Source organism: Gadus morhua, chromosome 7 (genome assembly GCF_902167405.1).
Source record: "Gadus morhua chromosome 7, gadMor3.0, whole genome shotgun sequence".
Classification (NCBI taxonomy): domain Eukaryota; kingdom Metazoa; phylum Chordata; class Actinopteri; order Gadiformes; family Gadidae; genus Gadus; species Gadus morhua.
In genome coordinates this window covers 27,236,216-27,250,244 of record NC_044054.1, presented here as the reverse complement: position 1 = coordinate 27,250,244, position 14,029 = coordinate 27,236,216, and the positions used below count along the sequence as shown (strand labels likewise).

Here is a 14,029-nt window from a genome sequence, read left to right as displayed (position 1 = left end):
ATGAATTGACAAATTTATTATCATTACAACAACCAAAAATACACGGCTAAAATAGACGTATAAAAAAAAGAAACCCCGAAAAAGACAACTTTGACGACATCGCTCAGAACACGGCGAATAAAACGTGAGGACAAAGATGCGTTATGATGCACGCATCTTTAAAAAGGGGTGGGGGGGGGAATGTAACAGTTCAGCACCAACCCAAAGCACCCATGACTCGTACGTGTTTTGGATCATTCCCTGGCAGCTTCACACTACGACCTGGCGATACCACTGAAAACAAAAACGTCTTTGGGACAACAAAAACAATTGGTCACTCCTGGAGAACATCTTTCTAAAATAAATCACAAAGGCACAGGAATGGAGTCATGTAGCACCGACGGAGAAAGAACGAGATCAAATGATTCTTCAAAAATAAAAACGGGGAAATGGTTCTGTGGATGGATATAACCTGTCGGCCGAGGAAGCACAACTCATTAGCATTAGGTGTAGAGTGGTGAGATAAAGACATGTCTGGGTAACCTTGACCGTCGCCTGAGGGGTCTTGCGCCGTATCTACGCTGTTCCCACAGGAACGATTGTGTGCGTTACCCGACACGCAAGACCCCCCCCCCCCCCTCCAGCCTGATCGGGACCCCGGTAGTACACTAATGACATGACAGGGACGTGAGGGCAGATGTCTCCTGCTGTGCAACAGATGGCCTTTTTTCGCGTGTGAGTGAGAGGATCGTGTCGGGAGCCTTTTTTAAAGTGTCCGCGGGTTGTACTCGGGTAACTTTGCGAGTTTCTCCTTGTCCTGCGTGCTTTCAGCCCTTGCGATGATCAAGGAGTGAGCGTAGCCCATCATAACCTGCGTGGACAAAACAGTAACAGGTCAATGTTGTTGCTTTGATGTCACTCATGTGAAATATCATATGCAAGTAAGTCATGGACGGTACCATCAAGCATCTAAAAAGGTTATTAGTCCTCATTGAAGACAAGATGAACCAATACATTTAGGGACGGCTGAAGTGTTGATTATTCACCTGCTCTGGATAGATTCCATCCAAGGTCTTGACCTCCTGGGCTGTTGTAGAAGACTTTGGTTTGTTGTCTCCATATCCCTGTTGGATTAAAGTAAAACAAATAAGTAAAACAATGCCTTTTTTAAACCAGTGAGCAATTATATCTTCTTACGAGCCGCCAGGCCTGAATGCACAGGGGGCGGGCAGTGAATAAACCCCCCATAGGGGGACAGAACCTGCACTAAGATGCCTTCAGGTTGACACTGAATTTATACAGGGGTGCACATAACTTCTTTATAGAGTTGCTCAGTTGAGTACCAGGAGATGGTGTTTGGTACGCACCCCAGACATAGCTCCAAACGTAACATCGGATCTTATGAAACGTACCCAGTTTCACAGAGGTTTTATGCGTCACCTTTTTTTTTTGGCACATCTTGGTACCCCTTTTTTTAAAAAAAAAAAAAAACATTTTCTTCTGCTCCGGCTCCATTTCTTTGCAGGTGGCGAACGCACAAGTAGCTGCTCAATGTATTTTGTCGTTTCGTTTTTTTCCGATCTCCCGTAAGTTACGCAAAAGCGCTGTAGTGACACAAGTGACGTTAAGCATCCCCGGTTATGGCCGCGCATGCGTACGTGCGTACCAGTTATGTGCACCCCTGAATATATACATGTGTAACAAGGTGAACGGCGCATGGCTGATAAATCGGTGCATCCCATCAATAGGAGAACTTACCAGTTCACCAAAGGTAGGTGAGGGACCCCAGCTGATTGTGCTCTCGTCTGCCGCAACAAGGATGCTGCTCTTTCTACAAGGATCAAAACATAGATTCACACAGTGAGGAAGGGACTCAATAATGCTGCCATCAGCAGGACACACAAGATGTATATGCGTGGGATCATATGTGGTTTATACATTTACGTCTCTTCACTCTAGGTCTTAATGTTTTCAAGTTGAATATCTTAGAAAGCGTTGCATGGATGAATTACGCATTGCAATGGCTCTCTGGTAAAAGAGTTGCCTCAATGAAACTTCCTGAATCAATCAAGGTTGATTAAGAACCAAGTTTAAGATTTACATTTAGCAGACGCTTTTATCCAAAGCGACCTTTATCAGTTAATACACACAGACGGCAGAGTCAACCATGCAAGGCAACAGCCAGCTCGTCAGGAGCAGTTAGGGTTAAGTGTCTTGCTCAGGGACACATCAACACTCTCGCGGCAACCTTGCGGTTACAAGACAACTGCTCTACCTCCTGAGCAAAGCCGACCCCGCTAAGCCGATCATAGAAGACATAACATTAAGAGTTCAGGTTCAGGGGCACTTCAACACTCACCCGCATGCCAGTCCTCGGACCTTCCACCCACACAAATCCTGGACAGATTTGGGGTACATGGTAGACTCTCTGGAAGTATTGGTTACCCCCCAGAAAAACAGACCACCTATAAAGGAAGAAAAGGACATGAAATTAATGAAAAACTGTTTGATCTGATCGATTTAAAAAAGGACCCTACTTCATATACTAGTGGGGTAGAAAGACCGAAAGGAAAAGCCCTGAATATCATTTAATCAACCCCTATTCATAATAAAGTGTATAGTATGATAACATTAATAAACTCCATTTGTTTTCCAGTGAACCAAATGGGCCAACATTAGATGGCGCGGACTGGGAAGCGGTCTCACTCAATATCAGGTCAGTGTATCCATGAAGAAACACAGTTCTTTGACTCACCCATCTCACTCAGAGCAAAGGAGCACTGGTAGCCAGTGAAGATCTGGGCGGCGCCGCGGCCGGGGAAGTCAAAGAGCTTCACCAGCCGCGGGACCATCTCGTCCTTCTGCTCCGTGTGGCCCAGGCGGCCATAGCCCCCCCATCCCCAGCTGAACACGCGCTTCTGGGAGTCTAGAATCAACTGGAACAAACAAAGAGGCAAACGTTGAGCCTTAGAGCACGCCGAGCGAACAACAAAGAAAAACAAACAAACGTGCGGCTCGGAGCCGGCAGAGTATCAGAAGAGGCGGTGTTCATGAGGGGGCTCACCGTGTGGTTCCCCCCACAGGCCACGTCCCGCACCACCACGTTGGGCACCGGCACCACCTGGCCGTCCTTGGACTTCTCGATGAAGATGGCCACGCGGCGGGCGATGAGCTCACAGTCAAACTCGATGCGCTGCGCGCGGGCAATGAACTTTCCGTCAGAGTTGTGTCCTATGAGGAGACGCAAGGGGCGGCGTTAATAATGGGGAGAGGTAGTTGCACTGTAAAATTATTATTTATTTAATTTCAGATGAACTTGGGGGACGCACACACACACACACACACACACACACACACACACACACACACACACACACACACACACACACACACACACACACACACACACACACACACACACACACACACACACACACACACACACACACACACACACACACACACACGGCAAATCCCGTCTTACCTAGCTGTCCATATTCGGGGCAGCCGAATGAGTAGAGGTTGCCTTTGCAGTCCACCACCATACTGAACTCCGCGCCACAGGCCACCTTGACCAGCGGCTGGCCGTTGTAGGATATCTAATGGAAACCATCAAATTAATTAAAGGCTGATACCCAAACGCGGGGCACTGGGGCATCAACGCCCTCTGGTAACCCTCCCAGGCAGGTTTCACAGCGCAATCAAGCATTTACTTAACCGTTTCTAACTGGAGATGGGAGACTTACCGCAGCTGGGCTGAGAACGGCGTCTGTCTGGTTGCCCTGGCCAAGCTGGCCCAACTTGTTCTCTCCAAATGAGTATGCAGTTCCTTCCTCTGTGAGGCGGAAATACAAAAACCCATCAACTTGACCGACCAAGTCCAACTCACAAAAACCCATGCATTGTTTTGCTTTTAAAGCAATTCAGATGTTAAAATATACTAGCAATTTATAGGCGCTTGGCATCCGTCATGTCTGAATACCAATGTATAGAAAATAAACAACTAGTAAACATTAAATATACACACACACGCACACACAATCAAACCTACTAGTAAACCTTAAGTATACACAACCAAACCTACTGGTACATTTAGCAGACGCTTTTATCCAAAGCAACTTACATCGGTTGATACACACATTGACACACCAACACTCAGCTAGGAGGAGCTGGGGATCGAACTAGCAACCTTTCGGTTACAAGACAACTGCCCTACCTCCTGAGCTAAGCCGACCCTGAGCTAAGCCAACGCGATTGTGAAATACACAATCAGACCAACTAGTAAACATAAAAGTAAAACAGACCAAGTCAGACCTACTAGTAAACATTAAATACACACGATCAAACATTAACTAGAACCAATCCAACCTACGAGTAAACATCAAGTACACAAAGACATGCTCTGACCTGTGAGTGCCAGGGTGTGGTTGCGTCCGCAGGCTGCGGACACGATGGTTTTGTCGGCCAGTGTTTCGATGAGCTTGGGCGCCTCAAGACGCTTGTTGTCCCCGTGGCCCAGCTGGCCCTTCTCATTCCGACCTGCAGGGGGCACCAGAAGGAGAGACATGAATACCAAAACTAGCACCATATTTCCTGTATTCACACAGAGACATGAGTACCAAACCCACCCCATATTTATTGTATACACACATAGAGGAGGGATACGTGTATCAGAACTAGCACCATATTTACTGTATTCACATATAGAGGAGCGACATACCAGAACTAGCACCATATTTACTGTATTCACATATAGAGGAGCGACATGTATATCAGAACCAGCACCATGTCTAATGTATTCACACAAAGAGGAGAAACATGATTACCAGAACTAACATATTAGCTGTATTTAAAAATGGCCGTTGACTACATTTGCTTAATCTTTGAAGGAGCGTGTAGCTAAAAATAACATCAGAAGTCAAAGAAACAACTGTGCATCGATGTCATGACTCATAACTGAAGTCTGTTGCCCTTACATAACTCAGTGATGCTGTGTACAGCTATGATCCTCTGTTCCGGGGCTTGACTGTTACATTAATGTGTAATATTCAAATAGCTTGTAGCTTAAAACGATCTTGATGCATCTGTAGTCAAAATGCTGCCCGATCAGTCATTTCAATAAGGTTAATCCATAAAACTCATCCAGTAAGTGATATATTCTTCAAATAGAAAATGCTGGCCAAGTGTTACCTATGCTAGTTTATTCTTGCAAATGTCAGCACATTTGAAGCGATTTACTCAAGACGTTCCTTCCCGAGACGAGAACGCCTGGAATCTAGACTAATTAGACCTAAAATCAAAATCCTAAACTACCAGAGAGGCGGCATCTGCCTCTTACTTCTGCTTGGCTAAGGAATGGGACTCGCCATAAACCACCATTATAGCTGTATGCATCAGTTGGCCATCAGACTAAAACATCTATAGATACATTATAATGCTTTTAAATTCTGTGGAATCAACACTCAAGATGGATTCCCCTAGGATATACCGCAATTGTCTCTACACCCATCTCACGGATGACCTCAGATTATAAAAAATCAGGCCTAGAAATTGCAACAGATGGGTCTAAAAAAAAATACATCTTATGGGGCTGAAATCATCAAAAACTGACAACTTCACACACTTAAATAAGAGACGTATAAAACCTTTACTTCTAGTCGGGTCTTCAGTGGAATACAATGAATATCAGACTCACCCCAACTCCATAGCTTTCCCTCCGTGGTGATGAGGAGGCTGTGGGCGGCACAGGGACCAGAGATCACAGAGCTGACCTGGACGTCGTTCAGGCAGCCGTAGCGATGCGGACCCCACAGGTTCTGACCCAGGTTGCGGAACGCAGCTGCAAATGTAAGGAACGCCGTGAGCACGGAGCAAGCCACCAGTCTATGTGAACGCACTGGGAAATATTGACTCCTTACAGGAGTAAATAAAACTGATGACCAAAGCCTGAAAGCCTACCAGTAGCCTTTTATTCCTTATTTCAAGCACATGTTGACATGATCTTTTTCAAAGTTTTCAAAGTATTTCTCTTGTTAGAAATATATTAATGTCACCCAATAGAAACAGCTGAATATATCCAATAGCTAAAATGCAGAAAAAAAACAAAGCTAAGTTGTATTATACCTGATTGCTTGGGCACCTCCTTTCTACCAATTAAATCCCAGTTAGTTGCTCCAAAGATAACCAGCTGACCTTTAACCTTGGGGTACTCCAGTTTCTGTAAAATAACAGAGAAGTAGTGACCAGTGGTCATTATTCTGAATTTAGAGGGATTCCCAACAATCCAGATAACAAAAAAAAAAAGACAGACATTAGTGTAATGACAATAAAGAATACATACAAACGCATTCCATTTCTGTTGCAGATTCAATTCATTAACAAAAAGAATAGGACTAAACAAAATGAAAGAATGTTGCAAAAAAGCATTTGTGCTTTCAATTTAAAAACTCGGGAGCACTAACTAGAGGAGTTCTGGTGAGAAATTATGGCGTCCAACATAACCATTAGGTTGACAAAGAATTGCTAAAAGAATATACATACTATTGCATTACATATGGCTCAATCGGTGAGCAACATAATTGTTTTATTACTTAAAAAAATAAAATAAAAAGATTCAATACTGGCAGAATAATAATTGCCTCTTTGTTACCATGGCCAATAATTAGTCACATTCATAGCCTGAAGACAAGGGCTGAGGACCCTATAGACAGAATTATGACTTCTTCTTTGTTACCCTGGCAAATACTGCGGACACTATGAATTTAATTTAGAACACACTGCAGAAAACTAACTAAAACCAATTGTTACACAAACTGGTGCATTGGCCAGTATGTGGGGATTGCGTGACATTGTAATTGATAACGGAGAAGGAGATACTGTTCCCACGTCCTGGCTCTAAGTTTATTCTAAGGGATTTCATGCGAAATTAACTTATTTTATTCCACATATATCATTACGGAACACCGGTACGATGTGTAGATGGTGACACCGGTGGGGGCTTCTTCAGCGCATCATACTGGTGAGAACTGATTCCACGACATGCCTGGTTGAGATTACGCCAGCTTTTGGAGTCGAGTCATTGGGCTGACGCCAAGAGCCCTTTAAAAACAGATTGTAACGCCACGTTGGCTGGAGCTGAGGAGGGAGAAGCTAGTGCTGGTCTACAGGCATGGGTTATCCCTCAAATTATAATCAGTCTAATTGCTGAATTAGGTAAACCCTGGACGTCTACACTGGTTTTTGCATTTATGGTTCGGGTGAATGTGCCTTTAGACAATGGACGAGGTATTGCGTCCATTTATTTGGTCTTTATATTGTAAAGAGGATGTGTAATACAAATGAACATTTTTGTGACCTCCTCACCTAGCCTTTCTTTGATCTGGAGAAGGAAAGGTGAAGCCAGCCAATAACAGTTCTCAAACTGCCCTCAAATGTCCTTACATTTCTGATGGTGCAAGTTAACCATTCGCTGCATTAAAGATCCACCTTGTATCTGCCTCTACTATTCAACGCTGTAGTATTCATTCATTCAATGCGAACCACTCGTAACTACAATCACTTAGGCTGCCAATAACATGTGTCATCCGATTAGTATACACTTCACTAACAAATGTTACAACCCATGTTAGAATCTTCCGTCACTCAATAGTACTATGCATATCTTAAGACGCACAAGAACCACAATCAGTGGATGTTGACAATCATCTAGTCTGATGATGCAAGATAATTTTTCACAAGTACCCTGTAGTACAACACTGGAGTTCTCAGGAAGACTCCGTAGACCACCAAAACTGAGACTAGAAAAGCACAACCAAAGTACTGAAAAGAGCAACAGCACGCCTGACTTACCATCCATAGAGCTCTGCTCAGTCCTGGGACAAAAACAGTAAAATTAGCAATGTCCCCAAAGACATCAACCTTGAGTTAACGTTATTGCAATAACAGATGTGCAAGATGCCGCGTCAGCAATTTGCGAGTTTACTCACAATCTTTTCCTTGACGTCATCTGCTACAGTAACGGGCTGAAGGCCAGACTTGGTTGTTTGTCTTCCGGGTTTCTTGTTGTTCTCCTGCTCATAGTCAAATTCGTCATCACTGCTGAAGTCCCTCTCTTTTCTTTTGGCTCCTGCTCGCTTCTTCTTAGTGGCACCATTCCCAGAGACGTCGGTCGTCTTCTTGCGAGGCATCTTTTACTTCCTGATTGTGAAGGAGAGGGATAGCACATATGTTGATGGAGGTGGACACTATCGCAATTAGTTGACTAGATTACCCAATACGAAACCCAGAAGGTCGTTTCAAACCGCAAATTTTCACTTTTTCAACCCCACAATTGACCAATGCAGTGTGCAATGAACCTACATGTAAATCAATGAAGACGACTAACATATTAGCATATTGATACAAAGCAAGCTAGTCCTCTTCTCATTTACATGTGTAGCAATTTACTCGACAAGTATCAACGTCAGTTTCAATTTCATCGAACACGACTCGGAAATACACGACTGACTAAATGTAACATTAGTCGGCAGATTGAGTCTCCTCAAGTTTCCTTAAGTGGCTTAATGCTAAACGGACAAATGAACGTCCAAGTCTTTGTTCACTGTGCACACACTGACTAGCCGGTTAGCTTACTGCAAAACTAACGCTAATAACCCCTAACCCCCACCGAAACACCGTTTGACTAGTCCCTAAATAATCCGCGCTGAACAAAACCAGCCATCTGATGTTTTAAATGAATAAAGATGCATAAATGCTAGCATGGTTGATCGGCTATGACGCCAGGGCAAGCTAACTGCCGACCCAAACAAAGAAGCGAGCGATACATTCTGTACGCTACATGATAACAAACTTTCTACGTATTTTCACGACGATACAAACGCATTTTGAGTCAAAGTCGAGTTAAGTCTACCTATGCAATGCTACTTTTTCAATCAATGAAACACGCGAATAAGTAATATACCAATAGTTCCTGATGTGGCTGCTCACGCGCTTGTCCGTCTTCCTCGTTTTTGATTGATTTGGAACAAAAGAATCTGCAGTCCCCCTCCAACACACACACATACACACACCGCACCACGTGGTACTGCGCTCATTTATTATTCATAGAGGAAGCCGACACGTTGAGGCTGTAAAGTCCATAGTATACTGAAACATACACTTTATGATATAGTGGCTTCTCTGCCGTGGGTTTGAAGTTGATGGTCTGCAGTCAGACTTCATTCGGCCAGCGTGTGGGAACTCTAAGTGTGTGTTTAGTGTCTTTCTAAAACTCTGGGAATAAGGAAGTACATAGGCCAACATATTATGTTAAGTTATACCAGACACGTTAAAGGCAAATACACGCATAAACGTCTATGAATTAATCATTATTTTATTATTATCAAAAGTTTTATCATTCGAGTTAGCCACGACCAGTGGCCAAATGAGGGGTCTTATGGGGCAATCAATATTCTGTCTATTTCATATAAAACAGTTTTGATTCTACAAACTCCTTCATCCTTCATATAACTTTTTTATTTATGTTATTTCAATGCTGACTGTGCTAGGGCAGTTTGGCCACACTAATATCTGTTAGATGACCTTCTCCCCTAAGGGGCTGAATCTTCTGTTTGGAATAGTTGTTTTAGCTCTCCGTCTGTCTAGCAACCAATTTGTTTGCTCAAAACTTACTCTGTTCAAATGATTATTCTCAGCTCTTTGAATCAACTTCCCTTCTCCTAACACAGCCCACACAACAAAGGCTGCTTAAGGTCACCCTGACCAATGTGGGTTGGATATATCTTGGTGTGGGCAGTATGTGTATCTTATGATAAAATCATTATAGCCAATGTAATATTACAATGCAATGTAACCATGACATTAAATACCTAATAGTGTGTGCAACAACAGGAACAGTCTGTGAGAACACACAAAGAAGCAGGAAAGGAGTCAAAGAGAGGAAGGTAGGTTGCTTTCCACTCTGCATTAATTCACCAATATGTTCCAAAGATGATGAACGCGAACGTGAGAATAAGATATGAATTGGTGGCGAACATGATGATGTAGAAGGGCATGCTGTGAAACTGTTCCAGGAACAAAGTTGGACCAAGAGGTTAAAGCTGCACCATAGGAAAGGAGGGGAGAGAGCTAGGATAAAAGTGTCCCTTCTTATTGAGCTTCAGTCGCTCCATGGACAGTTCGGTTTTTTGTCATTTTGTTGAACACAACTTCATTGCATTCTCTTCTTGGTTGTGATTAATGAGTTAAGAGCTTATTCCATAGAGTAAAACAAGTAATCTTTTATTACAAGAAGAGTGTGTTGAAGATATACAGACATCTGGCCTATCTGGTAGGTTTCTCCAACAGTGGCATTACCCATTATGATGGTAAAAGAGGAGGAATTTATTGAATATTTCCAACAGCTGCATGAATAGAATGATGATGTATAATGATCAGGGCAGATGATATAACAGAATATATGGTTTAAACTGAGAAGGTAAACAAATAAACCTTAAATATTAAAACTGGTCTAAAACTAATCTCAATAGGGCACATCTCTATAACTAGGCAAGTGTAATCAAACGTCAACTCGTCAAGTTGTTTTTCATTACATTTTATCTTTAAATACCGGGACATGGTCTGGCTTGGTTAACTGATCCTGGATCACTCAATGTCGGCTTACCTCCTGACCAGCACACAGACGAAATAAGATACCTCTAGCTGTTTTCACCTACAGCTTTTTATGTTCTAGATGTAGAAAAGGAATTTCAAGAGACTTAAAGGGCTCCATTCACTTCTGCAATGTCTGGTCCCTACACCTACCAGATGTGGTGGGTGGGAAATAGTTCCTTGTATCTTTAGAAAGCGGTGCCTCTTGTAGCCATTCCATCCATCACCCTCCTTGCACAACCCCTACAATTAAAAGGAATCGAAGGATCTCCACTGGGTTTTGCTAGGTTTGTGGTCACAGCAACTTGGAGCCAACAGGTCTGATCCATCGGTACAGTCCGGCTGGGTCCCACCTCAGCAACCATCCATGATACCTTCATTCTGCTGCATCGGCTTCAGCATCAGAAGCCTTGTGTGGTGTCTGGGTCTTTCTTAAGTTCTGACGAACTCTGATGAACTCAAACAGCTCGGCTCCCTCCCATAACTGCTGTTCGTGCTTTTTTTCCCTCTGCCAAAAAAAGTAAAGAACAACATAATAAAGATACTGTTTCATCAAGGGCCCCTTCATACTTTAAAGCGGGGTAAACATTGTAATGATTGAACTGAACCATCCAGGAAGGATGCACATGTCTCTGTTTTTGTTCGGTAGGGTAGCTGTGATTACTTCCTGTAGCATGAGGGGCTAAGTAATGAGCTAACCCCCCCCCTGGAGAAGCCAGCTGGGGTAAGCGGCTTTGAAGGAAATCTCCTGCGCACCTTCTTTTGGTTGGCACTAGGCATAGACCTATATATATATATATATATATATATACACTGTATATATACATAGAAGCTGCCGCATTTGCCTTTGGATCATACATCAACGTACATAAATAAATATTAATTTAAAAATCATAGACTTTATCTATAGGCGCGGCAGGGTCTCAGGAGGCATACCGGGTTGACTTGTAACCGGAAGGTTGCTAGTTCTATCCCGCTGTCGAGCTTTCCCTAGGCAAGACCCCAGACCCTAATGGCCCTTACACACCAACCAGATTATCGGTCGTCGGACAGTCTGGCGGGAAAAGGCAGTCCGACCGATTTGGTCATGGCCGATTCAACCTGTGCAATCGGCTGACAAGAATACAGCGTGAAAAGATCACCGACGGCTTTGACGATCACACAGCACACACCAAACAGACTCAGGTCACTGATCTCGCCAGACTGTCCAACGACCAATAATCTGGTTGGTGTGTAAGGGCCTTAAGTGCTCCCGAAGAACTGGCGGTTACCTTGCATGTATGACATGGCTGTCGGTGTGTGTATGAATGGGGGAATATTAGACAATGATTGTAAATTGCTTTGATTGGCCACTGGTTAGAAAAATGCTATTTAAATGCAGTTCATCTACCATTTATAACTTATTTTCTTACTCCACATAAAACCTTGAATAAAACCGACTCATTGAAATGGGTGGAACAATTTAAATGTAATGTTAATGCAATGTAAATGAGATTGCGGCCAGCAGCATCATTTCCATGACGTTTACATTTCTCCTCCGACCGCAACTGACTAGTGGAAGCGCCATTATGGAAAACAAATGATCTAGGGTTACACCTGGCTTCCCAGTGAAGCCAGGAGGAGAGACGATAGTAGCTGCCCCAGATCATTAAATACTTAAAAACAGTTTATGTGGCGAAAGTGGAAGAAGGGTTGTAGCTTCTATCCTAATGTCTCCTCCTCTGAAATAAAGTTACCAAACCGACAACTAAACCACTGTGATCCTTTAAATGTATAAGTGCATGTATGGAGCCAGTTCTTTGGTCATATGAACAAAGAAGATCTGGCAGCCTTACCTCAAGATGTGTCTGTTGACGTTTTAACAACACCTTATCCAGAGGAGTCTCTCTATCCTGTCCCTCTGTTCTCTCCGACTGCTGCTTCTTTCTTCTCTCGAGGGCCTTCTGCAGCTCAGACTTGCTGCTCAGCACCAGGCCTCTGTGCAAAATGTAAAATTAAAGCCAAACTACTTCTGACCAGCAAACGTAATCAGCACCCTACTCTGCGACTGCAGATCAGTTCATTTTGGACCCGAGGCCATATGAAAAGATGATTACAATACACAACAATCAAAATCTTGACTTAAAGTCGCTTCGTGTAAGGTTGAGATAGATTGTGATTGTCATGCCTTATTAGGCTTGGACTTCAGAATAAATATAATGTAATAATACCCCCTTCCCGCCAAAGTAAGGGTTTGTTTCAACCACGCGTAAAACCTGCAAAAAAATGACAATAGACTCCTTTCCCAAAGCCAGAAGACGATTAAGCCTTTCTAGAGTTTCATGCTCGACGTCACGCACACACCGGAAGAACAGAAGTAGAGCAGCATGGAGGCCAGCGGTTGAGCCATGTTATGCATAGTAGATTCTTTGAGGGTTTGATATTTGGACATAAATGTGCCCGACAACTGAGAAAGGTCCTCCAGGAACATGATTTTCCTGCATTTACACGAAAGACGGTGAAGAGTCAAATGTAATGCACATTTTTCTTTAGGATCAACTTAGTATATCTTTGCAGTTATCAAGCAACTCATTAGGAATTTGGGATACCTCGGAGCCAGTACTCATGCATGTCCATGGTCATATGGAAAGATGGCACCTGGAAGTCAGGGGAAATGTTCTGACTCATATTTTGAGGGATTGTGTTATCGTGTCGTACTCTTCAAGATTCAATAGGAAATTAAGTGGACTTTACACTGACGGATTCAATAATTTTAAAAGTGAGCGTGTGGGCTCTCCAGTGGATCCTACGCCCATCCTGGTTTATATCTGCGTGTCTAATAGTGGATGAGTGGTTGTGGCTTGAAGGGTGGAGTGAGAATGAGTCATCACTCCTCCGGCACTAAGCCGTGGTTTAGCGGGTCTTAAAACACATCCATTGGTGTGTCAATCCACAAATGTGGTGGTTCTAAATATGTTACATGCGCCATTTCCTATAAAGACTTGAAAAAAGGTCGCTTGTGGAAGTCAGATTTGACCAACAGAGACTAAATAAAGGAGTTGATTTAAATTATCTAAAAAGAAAATTGAACATTTTTTATCCACATTTTTTCATCTGGCTGGATCATCTTGCACATTCAAAAGAGTCAAATCAAAAAGAACGATGGGTCCGTGAATTACGCTAGCCTCTATTGGCAGGAACTGGGCCACGTGAGGGAGAGAAGGTGTATGATTGCAGTCTGAGAACCCACATGCTGGAGAGCGACTGAGAAAGCCTAATGCATACTTAATGAGGCCAGCATTACATAAACCATGAGAGCAAGCCACTGTGTCCTCTTACGATAGTAACAAAACAAGGGAGCGTTGGATGAGATTTTGGCTCTGATCAAATAAAAAAAGGATATTGTTACATATGCACGTTGCTT

The 14,029-nt window shown here is 43.2% G+C and overlaps 1 protein-coding gene and 1 long non-coding RNA gene across 2 annotated transcripts; both read right to left on the bottom strand.

The window, feature by feature from the left end:
• On the bottom strand, positions 1-9,191 carry rcc2 (regulator of chromosome condensation 2). The gene is made up of 13 exons (XM_030361796.1): positions 8,939-9,191; positions 7,965-8,175; positions 6,103-6,196; positions 5,675-5,818; positions 4,387-4,518; positions 3,726-3,814; positions 3,464-3,578; positions 3,044-3,210; positions 2,735-2,915; positions 2,339-2,444; positions 1,738-1,810; positions 1,026-1,103; positions 1-850 (listed from the first exon to the last, which is right to left on the bottom strand). Exons 2-13 carry the CDS (start codon positions 8,163-8,165, stop codon positions 746-748), a joined length of 1,485 nt encoding a protein of 494 aa, XP_030217656.1. The 5' UTR covers positions 8,166-8,175; positions 8,939-9,191; the 3' UTR covers positions 1-745.
• Positions 9,192-10,236: 1,045 nt separating this feature from the next.
• LOC115547547 (uncharacterized) lies at positions 10,237-12,449 on the bottom strand. Its single transcript, XR_003977384.1, has 2 exons — positions 11,563-12,449; positions 10,237-11,134 (listed from the first exon to the last, which is right to left on the bottom strand). It is a non-coding gene; the product is annotated as an uncharacterized LOC115547547 (long non-coding RNA).
• Between the last annotated feature and the right edge of the window lie 1,580 nt (positions 12,450-14,029).